This window comes from Pseudophryne corroboree, chromosome 7 (assembly GCF_028390025.1).
Source record: "Pseudophryne corroboree isolate aPseCor3 chromosome 7, aPseCor3.hap2, whole genome shotgun sequence".
NCBI classification, from domain to species: Eukaryota; Metazoa; Chordata; class Amphibia; order Anura; family Myobatrachidae; genus Pseudophryne; species Pseudophryne corroboree.
The window spans coordinates 336067998-336092748 of record NC_086450.1 but is presented as its reverse complement, the minus strand read 5'-3'; the positions used below and the strand labels follow the sequence as shown (position 1 = coordinate 336092748).

At 47.9% G+C, this 24751-nt stretch overlaps 1 protein-coding gene across 2 annotated transcripts in view; it reads right to left on the bottom strand.

Moving 5' to 3' along the window:
* Nucleotides 1-24751, bottom strand: part of ABCC1 (ATP binding cassette subfamily C member 1 (ABCC1 blood group)) — a 440279-nt gene that overhangs the window by 209115 nt on the left and 206413 nt on the right. For both annotated transcript variants that reach the window (XM_063934377.1, XM_063934378.1), the window contains exon 8: nucleotides 11503-11727. In XM_063934377.1, coding sequence (XP_063790447.1) covers nucleotides 11503-11727 — 225 coding nt within the window. The remainder of the gene's footprint in view (nucleotides 1-11502; nucleotides 11728-24751) is intronic.

Sequence of the window (24751 nt, the reverse complement as noted above, 5' to 3'; positions counted from 1 at the left end):
AGATAAGCAAGATGAAAGTCCCATTTCACAGACAAGGTGACCACAAAGAATGCTCCGGGATCCTTTGTTCTTGACCCGTATGTGGGCACTTTGTTGTTTAGATGGGATGCCATGAGATCTATCTCTGGAAATCCCCATTTGTCTACTAGAGTCTGAAAGACCTCTGGGTGTAGAGCCCATTCGCTTGCTTGAATGGCGTGTCGACTGAGAAAGTCTGCTTCCCAGTTTAGAACTCCCGGAACGAACACTGCGGACAAGGCTGGAAGATGGAGTTCTGCCCACTTTAGTATGTGGCTTACCTCCTTCATTGCTTTTTGGCTGCGAGTTCCTCCCTGATGGTTGAGGTACGCTACTGCCGTCACATTGTCTTAACGGATCTGGACTGGTTTTCCCTGAAGAATGTCCTTTGCTTGAATCAGTGCCATGTATATGGCCCGAAGTTCTAACAGGTTTATTGGCAGGAAACTTTTTTCTCTGGTCCATTGTCCCTGGAACGTTAATTTTCTGGACACTGCGCCCCAGCCCTGAAGACTGGCATCTGTTGTCAGGATCTCCCAATCTGATATCCAAAAGGGTCTCCCTTTGTCTAGATGGGATGTCTGTAGCCACCAGGCTACTGACTCTCTAACCTTTACTGGAAGTACCATTGTCCGTTTTTTTATTATCTGATGTACTCCATTCCATCTGGCCAGAATCAGACGCTGCAGAGGTCTCGAGCGGAATTGTGCATACTCCACCATGTCGAATGTTGACACCATCAACCCCATCACTCGCATAGCTGCATGAATGGATTCCCTCTGACAAGTCCTGAATCTTTGACTGTACCTGGATATCTTTTTCCGAGGTAAAAATACTTTCTGCAGACCTGAATCCAGTACAGCCCCCAAGTGAGTCATCTGTTGTGATGGCACCAGAGATGATTTTTCCCAATTTATGAGCCACCCGTGCTTCTGCAGACATGTTATTGTCTGTTGGAGATGGTGCACGAGCAATTCCTGTGATTGTGCCAGGATTAAAAGGTTGTCGAGGTATGGAAAATTTTTTATCCCCTGCTTGCGGAGATAAGCTGCCATAACCACCATAATCTTGGTAAATACTCTGGGGGCCTGTGGCTTACCCAAAGGGTAGGGCCTGGAACTGAAAATGCTGCTGGAGGATAGCAAACCTGAGAACACTGATGAGACAGTGCTATAGGAACATATAGGCAAGCATCCTGAATATCCAGGGATACCATAAAATCCCCTGGCTCCATGGCCAAAACTATGGAGCGTAACGTCTCCATGTGGAACCTTGGTACATAAATATATTTGTTTAGAGAGAATGGGCCAAAATGACCCATTCGGCTTCTGAACCAAAAAAAGGTTGGCGTAAAAACCCTGTCCCCGTTGTGCAGTGGGTACTGGAGTGACTACTCCTGACTGAAGCAATTTCTGAACTGCCTCTTGCAAAGCCCTGGCCTTTGTCTCTACCCGAGACAGGCTGGTGCAGAAGAACCTTTGAGGAGGATGCTTCTTGAAGGGAAACATATAACCTACAGATACCGCTTCTTGCACCAAGGCATCTGTTGTAGACTGCCGCCAGATCTGTGCAAACCGAAGAAGTCAGCCCCCTACCCTGGGGTCTCCCAGGAGGAAGCCCCTACCATCAGGCTGATGGCTTATCTTCTGGTATGGAAGCTGGCCCTCTAGTAGCCCAATGCTTTTTTGACTTACCAAACTTATTGTATTGGGGCTGCTTACGATAATTTTTTCCCTTTGGTTTTCCTTGAGACCGAAAAGGCCGGAAAACTGGACCCCTAGGTTTGGAGTTATATGTGGAAGGAAACTTGACCTTCTTGGAGTCTGCTTCTGACTCCAGAATATCTGTCAATTCTTTACCAAACAGAATATTTCCAGAAAAAGGCAAAGATTCCAAAACCTTCTTAGATTCTGAGTCCACTTTCCACGTACGCAACCAAACTACTCTGCGAGCAGCTATTGTTGAGGCGGATGCCCTAGAAGCAATAGTACCCATATCTAATGCAGCTTCTTCCAAGAATACTGCAGCCTGTTTAATATGGGCTATATAGGTTTTTTGCTCTCTAGAAGCTGATGAAAAATTACCTTCCAATGCATCAACCCAGGCAGCCACTGCCTTTGTTATCCAAGCTGAAGCCATGGCCGGCCTTATGACTGCTTCAGACAAGGAAAATATGGTTTTTAGAAAACCATCCACTCTCATATCCGTGACATCATTTAAAGATGTTGAAGGCAAAGGCAATATAGATTTTCACACTAATCGAATCACATGCGTATCTCCTTTAGGAGCCACCAACAGTTTTGAACAGTCCCCGGCTGGAAAAGGATAATTGGAATCCCATTTTTTGGGAATTCTATATTTTTTGTTGGGTGTTACCAAAGCCTCTTCCAGGATTTCCGTCAGCTGGTCTGACCCTGGAAACTCAGTCTTAACTGTTTTGGGACATTTAAACAGAGGTGCCTTGATTTTTAACACAGGCTCTGCTGAATCTTCTAAGGATAGAATGGCCTTCATTGCTCTAATTAATTCAGCTATATCTACTGAGCTGAGACCTTCTTCCTCCTCTTCGTATGTCGAAGTAGAGTAAACTGAGCTTTCATCTTCCGATGAATCGTCATGTGTAGCCTGTGAAGGTGAAGATTTACTTACCATCGGTTTATCAGCTTGTTTCATTTGAGAAGATGCTGGAGGAAATGATATACTGTAGGTAGGGAGCTACATGTATGGGTACCCTATATCTGGTACCAAAGCTGTAGGAATTATCTGGTCAGCTATACTGGACAAAGTCTGTGCAAACATAGCCCAAGGTGGGTCCATCTGTACCTGATGTTGTACAGGGGTCTGCCTTGTGTTCTGCTGAAAAGCAAAACAATTTACACAAACTATCCTGAACCAGATCCTGAGAGGATAATACAGTTTTGCAAGACAAACATGATATGTTAAACATGATAAGTGTACCTTCATCACCTTTGCCGCTCTTAGACATGATAAATAATCAGCACTTTCACAGTGTACTACACAATTTAGGACTGTAATCACTTTAACCCTCTAAAGTGATATCAATCTGACCCTACCCATGCACCAGCATAGGATCAGAGAAAACAACTGACAAACATATATTAAAGTCAGCAATCACACTAGCAGTCAGTCACGTTATATATTAATCATATGAGCACATCATCAACTACACTTTTTAAAGTATGTAGGCGAACATTTTCTGAATCCTGTACAGGTTGAGTCTCCCTTATCCAAAATGCTTGGGACAGGAGGTATTTTGGATATGGGATTTTTCCGTATTTTGGAATAACTGCATACCATAATCAGATATCATGGTGATGGGACATAAATCTAAGCACAGAATGCATTTATGTTACATATACACCTTATACACACAGCCTGAAGGTCATTTCAACCAATATTTTTTATAACTTTGTGCATTAAACAAAGTGTGTCTACATTCACACAATTCATTTTTATTTCATATACACCTTATACACACAGCCTGAAGGTCATTTAATACAATATTTTTAATAATTCTGTGTATTAAACAAAGTTTGTGTACATTGAGCCATCAAAAAACAAAAGGTTTCACTATCTCACTCTCACTCAAAAAGTCCGTATTTCGGAATATTTGGATATGGGATACTCAACCCTAAACAGATCTAACGTATTCAGACGCAATACAAAGAAAATCACAGTAAATGTACACAGACTCATATGCAATAGGCACTTAACTATTCATACTGAAAAAGTAGATAGAAATTTAGCGCTATATAGCCCGTACTCAGTAGAGTGGGATACAGGGAGACTCACCTCGCTTCCAATGATCGATGTATAAGTTAGCGAACGCTGAGTGGATCCAGATGCCACTAGTGTACACTGCTGCTCCAGGAACCTATAGCGGACACAAACGCTCATTGAACACAGACGCACCGGTCACACAGCCGCCTATGCTGCGACCGAGTCTCCTCGCGATAACGTTCAGTGAACACAGACGCAGTGGTCACACAGCCGCCTATGCTGCGACCGGATCTCAAGTAGTAGCGCTTAGTGAACACTGACGCAGCGGCCTATGCTGCGACAGAGTCCCCTCTGGTAGCGTCTGAGACGGAAGCGAGGAATCACTTCATGGCGGGAGACTCGGTGGAAATTGGTCATGAACCGGGGGGGGAGGGACGACTAGGAGATCGTCTGACTCCCCACTGCTGACATCAACCCTAGGGATCGCGGCCTCGTGCTATTCTTGGTGCCTAAGATCCCTAAGGCCTAGCGCTGGAGCACCCATGGTGGCGGCGCGTCAGCTGCTGTTTGCTAGTCTCCTCCCAAAACAGTGCGGCTGTGTCCGTATTCCATCTACTAAGCGGAACCGAAGCCTTACCTGCTCTCCGTGCTCCGGCCACAGCCTGGTAACGTCTGATGGACCTGCTAGTATATCCTACACAGACGCCCACCGAAACAGCACTGTACTCATGGGTAAGCGTTGTCACGACCCCGCGGAGAGTTGTTGGAGCGACTCTTTCTAATATGCGTATAAGAAGCTGTTTAGAAAGATCACTCAAAAAATAGTAAGACTATAAAAAATAAAATAAGAAAGCTTGGGGCTGCTAAGGAAACAGCAGCCCTCTGACCATGGTCCAGCTCCTGCTGCACCAGACAAAAAACTGTTTTGCCTGAGCCAGTGGGCAGGATATATGGACGGGCCTGTTGCATCCTGGGAGGTCTGAAAGCTTTTGATCGTTTGGTGCCAATCTGCTGTTGCTTCATCATATCCCACTGTTCCTGTGGATAACCTGTGGACCCTGCCGGAGAAATTATCTTTGTGCAGCCTGTGCGCAACCCTGGACTTACTCCTTAAGTGCGATGAGAACAGGTTGATCGTGGCCGGAGCGGACATCAGACACCCTTCCTGAAAACGCTTGGGAACGCCTGCGTTTTTCCAGACACTCCCTGTAAACGCTCAGTTGCCACCCAGAAACGGCTTCCTCCTCTCAATGACTTTGCGAACATCTGTGCACACAGATTTTTCGCGCCATCCCGTCACTGACCAGTGATGCCCGTTGTTGTTGTCAGACACGCCTGCGCATTGCGGTGCATACGCAATTTGGACCTGATCGGCCGCTAAAACGCACAGCAGCGACCAGATCTGAATTACCCCATATTTTTGAGAATGCCCGATCTTACTCCGCCACCCGGATCACCCACTGTAGAGTATGGGGGTTCCTTCTCAGTCATTGCCACCACAAGGTTCCAACATCGGCACTTGGAACCGCCTACTTCTTGCTGTATGTGTAGCTGTGCTGCTACAGTACCTCCTGATGGTAAAGGATAATTCCCACTGACTGCTTGCAATGGATTACGACTGCTTTGCTAGTGAACACTGTATGAGCTAACAGATACTGGGCTGGACGAAGGTACACAGAGAACACACAGCATACAGATTATATCAGAAGTTAAGTTAATTCATATCAAGCGTGTCAACACAATTTCAACACACACATTTGTAGGAGTAAACCAGTCTCTAGCCTCTTTAACCAATCTAGATTAGGTCACAAATCTAGCAAGCCAATCAATCTCACTGGTTTTTAGCACCAGGTAGCAGTGTCTTCTAAAACTGCATTTAAAATTCCAGTAGTACCAATCTGTCATTTGGGATCACTATTTAAAACGTACTTCACAGTAAACTCTGATTTCCAATGTCCTTGCTGTCTTTTACCAATACAATTTCCCCATGCTTGTAATCGCACCTTTCCCTGGTTTAGAAGAAATGCCTACGTAACATCTGATTATCTTTCTTAGAACCATCAATCACGCTGAAACCCAAAAATAAGAATTTACTTACCGATAATTCTATTTCTCGGAGTCCGTAGTGGATGCTGGGGTTCCTGAAAGGACCATGGGGAATAGCGGCTCCGCAGGAGACAGGGCACAAAAAGTAAAGCTTTCCGATCAGGTGGTGTGCACTGGCTCCTCCCCCTATGACCCTCCTCCAAGCCTCAGTTAGGTACTGTGCCCGGACGAGCGTACACAATAAGGGAGGAATTTTGAATCCCGGGTAAGACTCATACCAGCCACACCAATCACACCGTACAACTTGTGATCCAACCCAGTTAACAGTATGATAACAGAGGAGCCTCTGAAAGATGGCTTCCTAACAATAACCCGAATTAGTTAACAATAACCATGTACAATTATTGCAGATAATCCGCACTTGGGATGGGCGCCCAGCATCCACTACGGACTCCGAGAAATAGAATTATCGGTAAGTAAATTCTTATTTTCTCTATCGTCCTAGTGGATGCTGGGGTTCCTGAAAGGACCATGGGGATTATACCAAAGCTCCCAAACGGGCGGGAGAGTGCGGATGACTCTGTAGCACCGAATGAGAGAACTCCAGGTCCTCCTTAGCCAGAGTATCAAATTTGTAAAATTTTACAAACGTGTTCTCCCCTGACCACGTAGCTGCTCGGCAAAGTTGTAATGCCGAGACCCCCTCGGGCAGCCGCCCAAGATGAGCCCACCTTCCTTGCTTTAATCAAAGTAGGAATGACTTCTTCCGGCATGCCTTTTTCCTTTAGGATCCGGCGTTCAACCGCCATGCCGTCAAACGCAGCCGCGGTAAGTCTTGAAACAGACAGGGACCCTGCTGAAGCAAGTCCCTCCTTAGAAGTAGAGGCCACGGATCTTCCGTGATCATCTCTTGAAGTTCCGGGTACCAAGTCCTTCTTGGCCAATCCGGAACCACTAGTATCGTTCTTACGCCTCTTTGCCGTATAATTCTCAATACTTTTGGTATGAGAGGCAGAGGAGGAAACACATACACCGACTGGTACACCCAAGGCGTTACCAGCGCGTCCACAGCTATTGCCTGCGGATCTCTTGACCTGGCGCAATACCTGTCCAGTTTTTTGTTGAGGCGAGACGCCATCATGTCCACCATTGGTCTTTCCCAACGGGTTACCAGCATGTGGAAGACTTCCGGATGAAGTCCCCACTCTCCCGGGTGAAGGTCGTGTCTGCTGAGGAAGTCTGCTTCCCAGTTGTCCACTCCCGGGATGAACACTGCTGACAGTGCTATCACATGATTCTCTGCCCAGCGAAGAATCCTTGCAGCTTCTGCCATTGCACTCCTGCTTCTTGTGCCGCCCTGTCTGTTTACATGGGCGACTGCCGTGATGTTGTCCGACTGGATCAACACCGGTTTTCCTTGAAGCAGAGGTTCTGCCTGGCTTAGAGCATTGTAGATTGCTCTTAGTTCCAGAATGTTTATGTGAAGAGACGTTTCCAGGCTCGTCCACACTCCCTGGAAGTTTCTTCCTTGTGTGACTGCTCCCCAGCCTCTCAGGCTGGCGTCCGTGGTCACCAGGATCCAATCCTGTATGCCGAATCTGCGGCCCTCCAATAGATGAGCACTCTGCAACCACCACAGAAGAGATACCCTTGTCCTTGGAGACAGGGTTATCCGCTGGTGCATCTGAAGATGCGACCCTGACCATTTGTCCAACAGATCCCTCTGGAAAATTCGTGCATGGAATCTGCCAAATGGAATTGCTTCGTAAGAAGCCACCATTTTTCCCAGGACTCTTGTGCATTGATGTACAGACACCTTTCCTGGTTTTAGGAGGTTCCTGACAAGCTCGGATAACTCCTTGGCTTTCTCCTCCGGGAGAAAAACCTTTTTCTGAACCGTGTTCAGAATCATCCCTAGGAACAGCAGACGAGTTGTCGGCATTAACTGGGATTTTGGAATATTCAGAATCCAGCCGTGCTGTTTTAGCACTTCTTGAGACAGTGCTAATCCCCTCTCTAGCTGTTCTCTGGACCTTGCCCTTATTAGGAGATCGTCCAAGTATGGGATAATTAATACGCCTTTTCTTCGAAGAAGAATCATCATCTCGGCCATTACCTTTGTAAAGACCCGAGGTGCCGTGGACAATCCGAACGGCAGCGTCTGAAACTGATAGTGACAGTTTTGTACAACGAACCTGAGGTACCCCTGGTGTGAGGGGTAAATTGGAACGTGGAGGTACGCATCCTTGATGTCCAAGGACACCATAAAGTCCCCTTCTTCCAGGTTCGCTATCACTGCTCTGAGTGACTAAATTTTGAACTTGAACTTCTTTATGTACAGGTTCAAGGACTTCAGATTTAGAATAGGTCTTACCGAGCCGTCCGGCTTCGGTACCACAAATAGAGTGGAATAATACCCCTTTCCCTGTTGTAGAAGAGGTACCTTGACTATCACCTGCTGAGAGTACAGCTTGTGAATGGCTTCCAAAACCGTCTCCCTTTCTGAGGGGGACGTTGGTAAAGCAGACTTCAGGAAACGGCGAGGCGGATCTGTCTCTAGTTCCAACCTGTACCCCTGAGATATTATCTGCAGGATCCAGGGATCTACCTGCGAGTGAGCCCACTGCGCGCTGAAATTCTTGAGACGACCGCCCACCGCCCCCGAGTCCGCTTGAGAAGCCCCAGCGTCATGCTGAGGCTTTTGTAGAAGCGGGGGAGGGCTTCTGTTCCTGGGAAGGAGCTGCCTGTTGGTGTCTCTTCCCCCTTCCTCTGCCTCGTGGCAGATATGAATATCCCTTTGCTCTCTTGTTTTTAAAGGAACGAAAGGGCTGCGGTTGAAAAGTCGGTGTCTTTTTCTGTTGGGGAGTAGCTTGAGGTAAAAAGGTGGATTTCCCGGCTGTAGCCGTGGCCACCAAATCTGATAGACCGACTCCAAATAACTCCTCCCCTTTATACGGCAAAACTTCCATATGCCGTTTTGAGTCCGCATCGCCTGACCACTGTCGCGTCCATAAACTTCTTCTGGCCGAAATGGACATAGCACTTACCCGTGATGCCAGTGTGCAGATATCCCTCTGTGCATCACGCATATAAAGAAATGCATCCTTTATTTGCTCTAAAGACAGTAAAACATTGTCCCTATCCAGGGTATCAATATTTTCAATCAGGGACTCTGACCAAGCTACTCCAGCACTGCACATCCAGGCTGTCGCTATAGCTGGTCGTAGTATAACACCTGTATGTGTGTATATACTTTTTTGGATATTTTCCATCCTCCTATCTGCTGGATCTTTAAGTGCGGCCGTCTCAGGAGAGGGTAACGCCACTTGTTTAGATAAGCGTGTGAGCGCCTTGTCCACCCTAGGAGGTGTTTCCCAGCGCGCCCTAACCTCTGACGGGAAAGGGTATAAAGCTAATAACTTCTTTGAAATTAGCATCTTTTTATCGGGGGCAACCCACGCTTCATCACATACATCATTTAGTTCTTCTGATTCAGGAAAAACTATAGGTAGTTTTTTCACACCCCACATAATACCCTGTTTAGTGGTACCTGTAGTATCAGCTAAATGTAACGCCTCCTTCATTGCCAAAATCATATAACGTGTGGCCCTACTGGAAAATACGGTTGATTCGTCACCGTCGCCACTGGAATCAGTGCCTGTGTCTGGGTCTGTGTCGACCGACTGAGGCAAAGGGCGTTTTACAGCCCCTGACGGTGTTTGAGGCGCCTGGACAGGCACTAACTGATTGTCCGGCCGTCTCATGTCGTCAAACGACTGCTTTAGCGTGTTGACACTATCCCGTAATTCCATAAATAAAGGCATCCATTTTGGTGTCGACCCCCTAGGAGGTGACATCCCCATATTTGGCAATTGCTCCGCCTCCACACCAATATCGTCCTCATACATGTCGACACACACGTACCGACACACAGCAGACACACAGGGAATGCTCTTAACGAAGACAGGACCCCACTAGCCCTTTGGGGAGACAGAGGGAGAGTTTGCCAGCACACACCAAAAGCGCTATATATGACAGGGATAGCCTTATAATAAGTGCTCCCTGTATAGCTGCTTTTATAATATAATTTTTGCCACTATTTTGCCCCCCCTCTCTTGTTTTACCCTGTTTCTGTAGTGCAGTGCAGGGGAGAGACCTGGGAGCTGTCCTGACCAGCGGAGCTGTGTAAGGAAAATGGCGCTGTGTGCTGAGGAGATAGGCCCCGCCCCTTTTCCGGCGGGCTCGTCTCCCGCTCTTTAGTGTATTCTGGCAGGGGTTAAATATCTCCATATAGCCCCCGGAGGCTATATGTGAGGTATTTTTTAGCCAAATAGGTTTTCATTTGCCTCCCAGGGCGCTCCCCTCCCAGCGCCCTGCACCCTCAGTGACTGCCGTGTGAAGTGTGCTGAGAGGAAAATGGCGCACAGCTGCAGTGCTGTGCGCTACCTTTAGAAGACTGAGAAGTCTTCTGCCGCCGATTCTGGACCTCTTCATGTTTCAGCATCTGCAAGGGGGCCGGCGGCGAGGCTCCGGTGACCATCCAGGCTGTACCTGTGATCGTCCCTCTGGAGCTGATGTCCAGTAGCCAAGAAGCCAATCCATCCTGCACGCAGGTGAGTTCACTTCTTCTCCCCTAAGTCCCTCGTTGCAGTGATCCTGTTGCCAGCAGGACTCACTGTAAAATAAAAAACCTAAGCTAAACTTTCTCTAAGCAGCTCTTTAGGAGAGCCACCTAGATTGCACCCTTCTCGGCCGGGCACAAAAATCTAACTGAGGCTTGGAGGAGGGTCATAGGGGGAGGAGCCAGTGCACACCACCTGATCGGAAAGCTTTACTTTTTGTGCCCTGTCTCCTGCGGAGCCGCTATTCCCCATGGTCCTTTCAGGAACCCCAGCATCCACTAGGACGATAGAGAAAATACAATGCCTTACAAAACAAATCCATTTCTATAACTGGAGAACAGATATGGGATTTAATCCTCTTTAGCAGTTAGCCCCCTAATGAATATAAGATGTGAAAATACAAAGGAAACCACTGACCAACATTTCAACTACTTTTAAAACCAATATTTCACTAGGCCTGAATGTAACACCTTTGGTGCAGAAGTGACCAGACACTGCTTGGAGGACACAGCCAACTAGAACGGTTATTAGAAATGTTTGCATTTTTTTTTTTAGAAAATGTGACATTTACTCTGCATAGAGCGGGTATTTTGCTTGATGGAGCTTCAGCACGGGATAGATTTTTTTTTCTGTGTCACAGTGGCCATCTTAGTCATGTGGCTCAGGTTCCCTGCCATAAAAATTCAGACATTTGTAAGGAAATTGGCAGATAAGCCACCCTATCTTCTAATTTCCCCAGAAATCCACATACCAGAGTACAACTGCCTACCGAACACTGGCTGCCACCCTTCCTTATGGGGAGATGTTCATGTGGCTGCCACCCTTCCTTATGGGGAGATGTTCATGTTTATAAGCTTTAATCTACCAACTCATGTTTGGAACTTTTCTCGCAAAAGACTGCCCACACTGACTTTTCATTTGGAGGATATTCAGCAGTGGTACACACACACACACTCTGCTACCATATTACAGTCACGTCGCATAGCTTTCCAGCAGGTGATCTGGCAGCTACTTAATGATTTTAAATATTTTTGTAAGCAACAAAAGGGATCTTAAGTTTCACAATTGTCCTTACTTTAATATTTCTGGTCCAGAAAACATCAAAACATCATGAGTGAATTTGAAGAAACTGCTCATGAAAAAGTAAGGACCAAAAGTTTTGTATAAAGCTTTGAATAATGATGGTTCCAAGTCTTTTGTGAGTGTCTTCACAATAAGGGCCTCAGCCTCCTCTCCGGGTTCATCTTCTGTCTCCTGTTTGGCCGGCTTTTTAGGAGAATACACCATTTTTAAGGGCTGTCTGCAACAGGAAGAAAATTATTACTTCTATGTTCATTGCAAGACCTCTATTGTGACTGTGAAGAGATCATTGTGCCTATATTATACCATCAGGGCTGTCCAACTGATGGCCAATGACCCAAAGTGATCAAGTCATGTATTTTGTAATCCATGCATTAAGGGGGTCATATTGCCCAGGAAGTCATTGCCATTGTCACTCCCAGCTCAAACCTTCAAGTTTCATGTTTTTCGTAGTTCAAACCAAATTTGTGTGGTAAACAGCTGAAAACAAGAAACACAAAGGAAATGTGGGCACCAGATGGTAAGCATGTAGTAAATTGGTCTTAGTCATCCTTTGTTTTTAAAAATAGGGAATATTTTTTTCATTGATGCTGAGTCTTCTAATAAAATTATGTGTGCATAAATAATACATAAATCTACACACATTTCTATTCACATATGCACGCACATTTATATACTAGGTGTCAGTGAGGTCAGTGACTGGTGAGGCACTGGCTGTTTGATTGCGGCGGCCAACCTTAAAAACAAAAAAACGCGTAGGGTTCCCTTCATTTAAGCAAAAACAGCACCAGGCTGAACCAGCCAGGGGTGATAATGCCATAGCAGGGAGACGCTCAATATGGGGTCCCCCTGCCATAACATTAAACATCCCCCAAACCAGTCAGCCCAGGGTTGGAATTCCTTTAGAAAGTGGGGAACCCAAAAGTTTAAATAGGGTCCCCCCTCCTGAGCAACAACCAGCACTGGGCTAAAAGCCTAAAAGCCCAGTGTTATGCCCCGCACATCTGGTGTCGGTGGGTGCGGGGTTCATGACATACTAACATTGTTCTTTACAGGCTGCCTAGAGGACCCAGCGTGCCGGCACTCGGATAACTACACGTGCCAGCATGCCCGGACACTAAGGGCTCGCCGGCACCTGTAGTCCGCCTGTAAAGAAAAATAGAATTTTAATTACCTACCGGTAAATCCTTTTCTTATAGTCCGTAGTGGATGCTGGGTCCATATTAGTACCATGGGGTATAGAAGGGTCCACCAGGACCCATTGGCACTTTAAGAGTTTAATAGTGTGGGCTGGCTCCTCCCTCTATGCCCCTCCTACCAGACTCAGTCTAGAAACTGTGCCCGAGGAGACAACATACTTCAAGAGAAGGAAATACACAGATAGTGGCGAGATTCATACCAGCTCACACAACAGGCAAATCTGGCTAACATGCCGGAAAACTCAGCAACAGCTGAAACAGTACTGAAAACAGTAAATAACGCAGAACTTACCTAGGAACCAGGCAGTACTGAACTATAAAACCAATGCAGGAAAAAGAAGCGCTGGGCGGGCGGGCGCCCAGCATCCTCTACGCACTACAAGAAAAGGATTTACCGGTAGGTAATGAAAATCCTATTTTCTCTTACGTCCTAGAGGATGCTGGGATCCATATTAGTACCATGGTGATGTACCAAAGCTCTCAGAATGGGAGGGAGAGCGCGGAGGCTCCTGAAAGACTGCTTGACCAAACTTGAGGTCATTAGAGGCCAAATTATCGAACTTATACAACTTAGCAAACGTGTTTGACCCAGACCAAGTAGCTGCTCAGCAAAGCTGTACAGCCGAGACACCTCGGGCAGCCGCCCATGAAGAGCCCACCTTATGAGTAGAGTGGGCCGTCACAGATTTTGGAATCGGCAATCCTGCCGTAGAATATGCATGCTGGGTGGTGAACCTGATCCAGCGTGAAATCGACTGCTTAGAAGCAGGACACCCAATTTTCTTGGGATCATAGAGGACAAACAAAGAGTCATATTTTCTATGACGAGCCGTCCTCTTCACATAAATTTTCAAAGCCCTCACAACATCCAAGGCCTTTGAAGCAATTGAGGAGTCAGTAGCCACTGGCACCACAATAGGTTGGTTGATATGAAAAGCTGATACAACCTTAGGCAGGAAATGTGGATGAGTCCTGAGTTCAGCCCTATCTTCATGGAAGATCAGATGGGGGCTTTGTCTTGCAGAAGTTCCTAATTCCGACACGCGTCGAGCAGAAGCTAAGGCCCAAAAAATTACCACCTTCCACGTGAGAAACTAGATGTCAGTGTCCTGTAGAGGCTCAAACCAAGCTGATTGCAGGAACTGCAATACCACATTAAGATCCCAGGGTGCCGTCGGCGCCACAAAGGGGGGCTGGGTGTGCAGAACCCCTTTCAAAAAGGTCTGAACCTCAGGGAGGACAGCCAATTGTTTTTGGAAGAAAATGGACAAAGCTGAGATCTGGACCTTGATGGAGCCCAATCTCAGGCCAATATTCACACCTGCTTGCAGGAAAAGGAGAAAACGTCCAAGTTGAAACTCCACCGCAGGAAATTTCTTGGATTCACACCAAGAGACATATTTTTTCCAAATTCGATGGTAATGTTGAGACATTACCCCCTTCCTAGCCTGTATCAGGGTAGGAATAACCTCACTCGGGATACCCTTCCGAGCTAAGATCTGGCATTCAACCGCCATGCCGTCAAACGTAGCAAGTCTTGATAAGCGAACGGCCCCTGCAGTAGCAGATCCTCCCGAAGAGGTAAGGGCCTTGGATCTTCCAGTAGAAGATCCAGTAGATCCACATACCAAGCCCTCCTTGGCCAGTCCGGAGCAATGAGGATTGCCAGAACCTTTGTTCTTCTTACCAGTTGAGAACTTTTGGTATCAGAGGAAGTGGAGGGAACACATACACTGACGTGAACACCCACAGTGTTACCAGTGCGTCCACCGCCTGTTATGCACACCAGTGCCTGCAGGAAAGTACTAGTGTCAGAACTGTTATGCACTCCAGTGTCTGCAGGAATGTACTGGTGTTTGAACTGTTATGCAAAACAAATGGACTCACAGACAAACTGGGGAATATGACATAACGTACACAGAAGGTGATAGGGTAACAAAATACACACACAGTGAACAGAGAAGCCCAGAGGCTAAGGAACTGGGTATCTCCCTTGTATTAGAACTGCTCAGATGTAAAAAGCAAGATGTTGTGTTTTAATACGTAGAGAACCCGAAATGCTGTTGCTAAGGGCAACAGCAAAACCCTAAAGGGTTACCAACGGGTGTGGCAGTAAACTCCTTGGTCAGAGATGGAATGATAGACACAAGGAGAGCCTCCACAATCCTGATTCTCACTTGCAGTGCACAGGTTTAAGCTTACTGCCACTAAACTGACCCCTGACACCTAGCACAGTGAGACAGGATTAGACAGGCAAGTGTTAGAATACAGCCGCAAACTTGCTAAGTTCACAGAGTAATAACAGAACCCCAGCAAGCTAAACGACTGACTCCAGTCTTACTGCTAGGTTTGGATTGGCAGAGTGTAATACCAAATCCCCAGGCCTATTTGCAGTAAGCAACAAACAAATACAAAGCTACACAGTACTGGCTAACTTTCATGAACTGACTAACCAACAGAGATTCAGCAGCATCTGCTTACCCTGAAAAGAGGCCTTATAAAGCAGGTGCTGTCCACGCCCCACTCAGACCTCACAGACTGTGAGCACAAAAACCAGCACCGGATCCCCTGCCGTGCACAGAGCCTATAACCACTGCACAGCAAAAGACCCGAACCGGAGTATCAGCTGCGCTCAGGTTACTCCACTAGCACTTGTCTCCCGGTTGCCATGACGACGTGGCAGCACAGGGCAGGAGACCCTAACAGTACCCCCCCTCTGACGAGGGGTCAAAGAACCCCTACCACCGGGTTTATCGGGGAACTGCGAGAAGAAAGAGCGTATCAGTCTGGGGGCATGAAGATCACAACTGCGCACCCACGACCGCTCCTCCGGGCCATACCCCTTCCAGTGCACCAAAAATGACAGCCGACCCCGAACCACCTTGGAGTCAAGAATCCTTTCAACAACAAACTCCCTCTGGCCACGTATCAGAAGAGGGGAAGGTCTTCCACTGGAAGAAGGATTACTAATCGCCCGTTTTAAAAGGGAACAATGAAATGTTTTATTGATACCCAAAGAACGGGGCAGATCTAACTGAAATGCCACCGGATTGATAACCCTGGTGATCTTATAAGGGCCGATGAACCGGGGCCCTAACTTATGAGATGGCTGTCTCAACTTCAAATTCTTGGTAGACAACCAGACGAAGTCTCCTAATTTGAAGCTGCAGGGTCTTTTCCGCTTATCAAAAACCCTTTTGGTCACTAATGACACAGACACAAGGGCTTTCTTCACTTTCCGCCAAATACCTCTAAGGACCGAAACCACAGAGGAACCACCAGGCGTGGAGTCCAGGGGGTCAAAAGAATTGGCCTTAGGATGATGCCCATACACACAAAGGAAGGGAGAGATCCCTGTAGCAGAGTGAGCCGCGTTGTTATAGGCAAACTCCGCCATGGACAGATGAGCAACCCAGTCAGTCTGACACTTGGAGACATAACACCTGAGGAACTGCTCCAAGGACTGGTTCACCCTTTCAGTCTGCCCATTAGACTGCGGATGGTAGCCTGACGACAAGCTGACAGAAATCTGGAGATCGGAACAAAATGCCCTCCAGAATTTGGCCACAAACTGGGATCCGCGGTCAGAGACCACATCAAGTGGCAACCCGTGGAGACGCACAACATGCAGCATAAATAATTCAGACAGGCGTCTGGCTGATGGCAGCCCAACCAGTGGAACGAAGTGCGCCATCTTCGAAAACCTGTCAACGACAACCCAGATGGCTGTCATCCCCGAGGATTTGGGCAAGTCCACCACAAAATCCATGGAAATGTGGGTCCATGGCTTAGATGGGATAGAGAGTGGATGTAATGGGCCAACAGGAACCCCTCTAGGAGTCTTATTTCGGGCACAGATGTCACATGCCCGAACCCACTGATCCACATCCTTAGCCACCGAGGGCCACCACACCGCCCTAGATAGCAACTCCCGAGTTCTGGCAATACCCGGGTGACCTGCCGACTTCTTGGCATGGAATTCCAGGAACACTCGCTGTCTTAACCTAGGAGGCACAAACAAAAGACCTACCGGAAGGTCTGGAGGAGCCTGCTCCTGTGCTCTAAGGACTAATGATAAGAGGTCCTGGGTAATGCCCACTTTAATACATGATGGGGAAACAATGGGCAACGGCTCCTCGGTGGTCTCCTGGATTGGAGCAAAACTCTGCGAGAGCGCATCAGCCTTGATGTTTTTTGACCCAGGGCGATATGTTATCAAAAAATTAAAGCGAGCAAAAAACAAAGCCCATCGTGCCTGCCTGGCATTGAGACGCTTTGCTGACTCTAAATATGCCAGATTCTTATGGTCAGTGAGAATTGAGACCACAAACTTAGCCCCCTCAAGCCAGTGTCTCCACTCCTCGAGTGCATCCTTAATAGCCAACAATTCCCGGTTACCCACGTCATAATTCATCTCGGCAGGCGAAAATTTACGGGAAAAGTAAGCACAGGGATGAAGGCGATTATCAGACACTCCCATCTGAGAAAGCACTGCCCCAATACCCATCTCAGAGGCATCCACCTCCACCACAAAAGGACGCTCTGGATCTGGGTGTCGCAGCACCTTGGCCGAAACAAATGCCCTTTTGAGACGGGCAAAAGCCGCTTTAGCCTCACAAGACCAGTGAGCAACATCCGCCCCTTTCTTAGTGAGTGCCACCAAGGGCGCCACTATAGACGAAAATCCAGCGATAAATCGTCTATAAAAATTCGCAAAGCCCAGGAAACGCTGAAGCGCCTTCAAACTAGTGGGCTGCACCCAATCCAGGACTGCCTGTACCTTGGAACCCTCCATTTGGAAACCTTCTGGGGAGATAATATATCCTAGAAATGCGATTTGCTGAACTTCAAATTCGCACTTCTCCAGCTTCGCCCCAAGCCGGTGGTCTCTGAGTTTCTGGAGGACTAAGCGTACATGCTTCCGATGTTCCTCCAGGGAATGGGAGAAGATTAGGATGTCATCTAAGTATACAACTAAGAATCTATCCAAATATTCCCTGAGCACATCATTCATGAAATCCTGGAAGACTGCCGGGGCATTACAGAGCCCAAAAGGCATCACCAAATATTCATAATGCCCTGAGTGGGTATTAAAGGCAGTCTTCCATTCATCCCCCTCTCTTATTCGGATTAGATTGTACGCACCGCGTAGGTCAATCTTAGAAAAAATGGTGGCAGTACGAAGCTGGTCAAACAAGACCGAAATGAGAGGCAGTGGGTATGAGTTTTTAATCGTGATACGGTTCAATTCCCTGAAGTCGATGCAGGGTCGCAACGAACCGTCCTTTTTACCCACGAAGAAGAACCCCGACCCAACTGGAGACTGTGAAGGTCTGATAAATCCCTTAGCCAAGTTCTCCTGAATGTACTCTGCCATAGCCTGAGTCTCAGGACGTGACAGGGAGTACAACCTGCTCTTGGGAAGCTTAGCATTTGGCAACAAATCAATGGCACAGTCATAGGGGCGATGGGGAGGTAGTACCTCTGCAACTTTTTTGGAGAACACGTCCGCAAAATCTGCATAACACCCTGGCAATCCTGGCAAACTTAGCTGCGAGAGCCTGACTGGAAGGCTCAAGCAACTCCTGAAACAATCAGTACCCCAACTAAGAATCTCCCCAGAGACCCAGTCAAATTGAGGATTGTGGGCCCTTAACCAGGGTAACCCCAACACCAATGGGGCAAAAGTACAGACAGTCACATAAAAGGACAATTTTTCAGAGTGTGTGGCTCCAATAAACAAAGAAATCTGGCTAGTGCAAGAGGTAATTTTACCTTGGGATAATGGTTCCCCGTTTAACCCACAAATCTCAATTTCCGATGCCAAGGGTACTAAGGGAACAGAGTGTTTTAGGGCGAATTGGCGGTCCATAAAAACCCCGTCGGCCCCACTGTCCACAAAGGCCTCAGTCTTGACAGTTTGACCGAGGATCTTCAAGGTCACCGGAATGATAAAAGTCTTCTTGGGAAATTCTGACTTCTGGCCTGACAGGATATTTCCCATCACCCTCAGGCCCTGAAGTTTTCCGGCTTTTCTGGGCATGATACTACCACATGACCTTTATTCCCACAGTACAAACACAACCCCTGCTGTCTCCTCCGCGTCTTCTCACGCGAGGAGAGGCGGGTAGCCCCAATCTGCATAGGCTCCTCAGAAAATTCCTCAGAGTCTGAGGTTCCCTTGGGAAGGAAGGAAATCTCAGTCTCCCTTTCAAGCCTACGCTCTCTCAGCCGTCTATCCACCCGGATGGATAACTGCATGAGCTGATCCAAGCTATCAGGCAAGGGATATTGTACCAGTTGGTCCTTTATCTGGTTAGAAAGACCTCTTCGGTACTGGTGTCTCAGGGCTGGGTCATTCCACTGGGTATCATGGGCCAACCTCCGAAACTCCGTACAGTAAACCTCAACTGGCCTTCGCCCTTGCTTAAGGATCGAAATCTGAGCCTCGGCTGAGGCCGTCTTGTCAGGGTCATCATACAACATGCCCAGTGCCATAAAAAAAGCATCAACACTTTTAAGCGACGGACAGTCAGGCTGCAACCCATATGCCCAGACCTGTGGGTCTCCTTGTAGCAAGGAAATCACTATGCCCACCCGCTGAATCTCCGACCCAAAAGACTGAGGCCTAAGCCGGAAGTATAGCTTACAGCTCTCCTTGAAACAAAAGAACTGCGAGCGATCTCCAGAAAAACGATCCGGGAGATTTACTTTCGGCTCCTTAACCCCTGCAGGTGCTGCTGCTGCGGGAGCTCCGCCAGCAGCCTGGGAGGTGTGCATTTTAATGGACAAATCATTAAATTGTCGAGTCAGGACCTGCACCTGATCGACCACCTGTTGCAACGTATTTTGAGGGGTATGCTCCATATTCCCACAAAATTTCAACAGGAGTATTAGGCTGCTGAATATGTTATGCACACCAGTGCCTGCAGGAAAGTACTAGTGTCAGAACTGTTATGCACTCCAGTGTCTGCAGGAATGTACTGGTGTTTGAACTGTTATGCAAAACAAATGGACTCACAGACAAACTGGGGAATATGACATAACGTACACAGAAGGTGATAGGGTAACAAAATACACACACAGTGAACAGAGAAGCCCAGAGGCTAAGGAACTGGGTATCTCCCTTGTATTAGAACTGCTCAGATGTAAAAAGCAAGATGTTGTGTTTTAATACGTAGAGAACCCGAAATGCTGTTGCTAAGGGCAACAGCAAAACCCTAAAGGGTTACCAACGGGTGTGGCAGTAAACTCCTTGGTCAGAGATGGAATGATAGACACAAGGAGAGCCTCCACAATCCTGATTCTCACTTGCAGTGCACAGGTTTAAGCTTACTGCCACTAAACTGACCCCTGACACCTAGCACAGTGAGACAGGATTAGACAGGCAAGTGTTAGAATACAGCCGCAAACTTGCTAAGTTCACAGAGTAATAACAGAACCCCAGCAAGCTAAACGACTGACTCCAGTCTTACTGCTAGGTCTGGATTGGCAGAGTGTAATACCAAATCCCCAGGCCTATTTGCAGTAAGCAACAAACAAATACAAAGCTACACAGTACTGGCTAACTTTCATGAACTGACTAACCAACAGAGATTCAGCAGCATCTGCTTACCCTGAAAAGAGGCCTTATAAAGCAGGTGCTGTCCACGCCCCACTCAGACCTCACAGACTGTGAGCACAAAAACCAGCACCGGATCCCCTGCCGTGCACAGAGCCTATAACCACTGCACAGCAAAAGACCCGAACCGGAGTATCAGCTGCGCTCTGGTTACTCCACTAGCACTTGTCTCCCGGTTGCCATGACGACGTGGCAGCACAGGGCAGGAGACCCTAACACCGCCACTGCCAGCGGGTCTCTCGACCTGGAACAGTACCTCCACAGCTTCTTGTTGAGGTGGGAGGCCATCATGTCTATGTGAGGAACCCCCCCACCAACCGGATGGAGGCAACACTCTCCTGGATGGAGATCCTGTCTGCTGAGGAAGTTTGCTTCCCAGTTGTCTACTCCCGGAATGAAGATTGCTGACATCGCCACCGCGTGTTTCTGCCCAGAGGAGGATTCTTGACACCTCTGACATTGCAGCCCTGCTCTTCATTCCGCCTTGTCGGTTTATGTAGGCCACTGTGGTCACATTGCCCGACTGCACCTGAACAGCCCGATCCTGTAGAAGGTGTGCTGCTTGCAGAAGGCCGTTGTACACGGCTCTTAGCTCCAGGATGTTTATTGGGTGAAGGAATTCTTGATTCAACCACCTTCAGTTGTACACTCCTGGGATGAAGATTCCTGACAGAGCGTTTGTATGCTTTTCCGCCCAACGGAGAACTTTCGTGGCCTCTGCCATCGCTGCTCTGCTTTTTGTTCCGCCCTGGTGGTTTATGTACGCTACTGCTGTTACATTGTCCGATTGAATCAGGACGGGCAGATTGCGCAGAAGATGTTCCGTTTGAAGAAGGCCGTTGGAAATGGCCCTTTACTCCAGAACGTTTATGTGTAGACAAGTTTCTTGGCTTGACCATCTTCCCTGGAAGTTTTCCCCCTGTGTGACTGCACCCCAGCCTCGGAGACTCGCTTCCGTGGTTACTAGGATCCAGTCCTGGATCCCGAACCTGCGCCCCTCTAAGGTGAGAGCTGTTCAGCCACCACAGGAGCGAGATTCTGGTCTTGGAAGACAGGATTATCCTTTGGTGCATGTGAAGGTGGGATCCGGACCACTTGTCCAACAGATCCCACTGAAACACCCTGGCATAGAATCTTCCAAACTGAATGGCCTCGTAAGCCGCCACCATTTTCCCCAGCAACCGAGTGCATTGATGGATTGACACTCTTGCCGGTTTCAGAATTTGTTTGACCAGGTTCTGAATTTCCAGAGCCTTTTCCACTGGAAGAAAAAACTCTAATTCTGTGTCCAGAATCATTCCCAGAAAGGACAGCCGCGTCGTCGGCACCAACTGTGATTTCGGCAAGTTCAGGAGCCAACCATGTTGTTGCAGAACTGTCAGGGAGATCGTAATGTTCTGCAGTAACTGGTCCCTGGATCTAGCCTTTATCAGGAGATCGTCCAAGTACGTGATAATTGTGATTCCTCGCTTGCGCAGGAGAACCATAATTTCCGCCATTACTTTGGTGAAAACCCTCGGAGCCGTGGACAGACCAAACAGCAACGTTTGAAATTGGTAATGACAATCCTGAACTGCAAACCTCAGGTAAGCCTGATGCGGAGGATAAATGGGAACATGCAAGTAGGCATCCTTTATATCCACCGACACCATAAAATCCCCTTCCTCCAGACTGGAGATCACTGCCCGGAGAGATTCCATCTTGAATTTGAATTTTCTTAGGTAGAAATTGAGGGATTTTAGATTCAGGATTGGTCTGACCGAGCCGTCCGGCTTCGGGACCATGAATAGGCTCGAATAAAATCCTTGTCCCTGTTGTGACGGGGGAACCTTGATAATGACCTGATTTTGACACAACTTTTGTATTGCGTCGCGTACCACCTCCCTGTCCGGAAGAGAAGCTGGTAAGGCCGATTTGAAAAATCGGCGAGGGGGAACGACTTGAAACTCTAGTTTGTACGCCTGGGACACTATTTCCAAAACCCATGGGTCCAGGGCCGAACGAACCCAGAACTGACTGAAGAGTTTGAGACGTGCCCCCACCGGTGCGGACTCCCGCAGAGGAATCCCAGCGTCATGCGGTGGATTTGGCAGAAGCCAGGGGGGACTTCTGCTACTGGGAACCTGCCACTGCCGGTGATCTTTTACCTTTTCCCCTTCCACTAGAAGCAAGGAAGGAAGAACCTCGGCCTTTCTTGTATTTATTGGGCCGAAAGGACTGCATCTGATAGTGGTGTGTTTTCTTTTGTTGTGCAGGAACATAAGTTAAAAAGGATGACTTACCCGCGGTAGCCGTAGATACCAAATCAGCGAGGCCGTCACCAAACAAGACACCACCTTTATATGGTAGAGACTCCATATTTTTCTTGGAGTCAGCATCAGCATTCCATTGATGAATCCACAATGCTCTCCTAGCTGAGACTGCCATGCATTGGCTTTTAAAACCCAAAAGGCCGATATCCCTCGCAGCTTCCTTTAGGTAGGCTGCAGCGTCCCTGATATGACCTAGTGTCAAGAGAACGCTATCCCTATCCAGGGTATCTATCTCAGATGACAAGCGATCAGCCCATTTTTCAATAGCATTACTCACCCAGGCAGATGCAATGGCTGGCCTGAGCAGCGTACCTGTGGCGACATAAATGGATTTTAATGTACTTTCCTGCCTACGATCCGCAGGATCCTTAAGGGCTGCCGTGTCAGGGGACGGAAGAGCCACCTTTTTGGACAGCCGTGCTAGAGCCTTGTCCACAATGGGGGGGTGACTCCCACTTTTCTCTATCCCCCGAGGGAAACGGATACGCCACCGGAATCCTTTTGGGAATCTGAAACTTTTTGTCAGGATTTTCCCAAACCTTTTCAAATAGAGTGTTCAGTTCATGAGAGGGAGGAAACGTTACCTCAGGTTTCTTTCCCTTATACATACAGATCCTTTTGTCAGGAACAAGAGGGTCTTCCGAGATATGTAATACGTCTTTTATCTCCACAATCATGTGCCGAATGCTCTTTGGCAATTTTGGATCTAAGCTGGTATCACTGTAGTCGACACTGGAGTCAGAGTCCGTGTCGTTATCTGTGTCTGCCAACTGAGCAAACGATCGCTTTTGTGACCCCGAGGGGGTCTGGACTTGTAACAACACATCCTCCACAGATTTCTTCCATGCCTGGTTCTGAGACTCCGATTTATCCAATCTCTTATTAATAAGAGCCACACTTGCATTCAAAGCATTCAACACATTTACCCAATCAGGAGTCGGCGGTGCCGACAGGGTCACTCCCACAACTGTTTGTGTCCCTAATACAGTCTCCTCCTGGAAAGAGCACTCTGCCTCAGACATGCCGACACACGTGTATTCACCACTCACAAACACACTGGGCATATAGGGGACAGACCCACCTAAAGTCTGACAGAGAGACGCAGAGAGTTTTTGCCAGCTCACAACCCAGCGCTTCACCAACGGTTCTGATAACACAAAACAATGCCTCAGACCTGCAGCGCTTTTATAACACACATATATTGCACCAAATTTACGTTGCGCCCCCCCCCCCCCGTTTTTCACCCTGATACTTATGCAGCAGTGCGAGGAAGGACCAGCGTCTCTGCAGCCTGTTGTAGAGAAAATGGCGCTGTTGTGAGCTGTGAGGGCTAAGCTCCACCCCCGTAATGGCGCGCTTCAGTCCCGCTATTTTTAAATAAAATTTATACTGGCGTGGGTTAGGGCAGTGCCCAGGCACTATATGTCCCCTATAGCCAGTCTCCTTTGAGGTTTATATGCTGCCCAGGGCCCCCCCCCCCCCCCTCTGTAGTGGGAGCATAGCGCGCAGCGTGCGATCGCTCTGCGGTACCTCAGAAGCCGTCACTGAAGTCTTCTTTGCTTCTTCTACTCGCCTGTCTTCTGACTTCTGGCTCTGCAAGGGGGGTGACGGCCGGCTCTGTGAACGAGCATCTAGGCGTACCTAGCGATCAGACCCACTGGAGATAATGGTGTCCTGTAGCCAAGAAGCAGATCCTTTAAACTCACTAGAAGTAGGTCTGACTTCTCTCCCCTAAGTCCCACGAAGCAGGGAGACGGTTGCCTGCAGTTCTCCCTGAAAATAAAAAACCTAACAAGTCTTTTCAGAGAAACTCAGTAGAGCTCCTCAGAGTGCATCCAGTCTGCCTGGGCACAGATTCTAAACTGGAGTCTGGAGGAGGGGCATAGAGGGAGGAGCCAGTTCACACCCATTCAAAGTCTTAAAGTGCCCATGTCTCCTGCGGATCCCGTCTATACCCCATGGTTCTTATGGTTACCTCAGCATCCTCTAGGACGTATGAGAAATAAACTCTAAAAATAAATTTTTACTAGAAAAGCTCTGTAGAGCTCCCCTAGCTGTGACCGGCTCCTCTGGGCACATTTTCTAAACGGAGTCTGGTAGGAGGTGCATAGA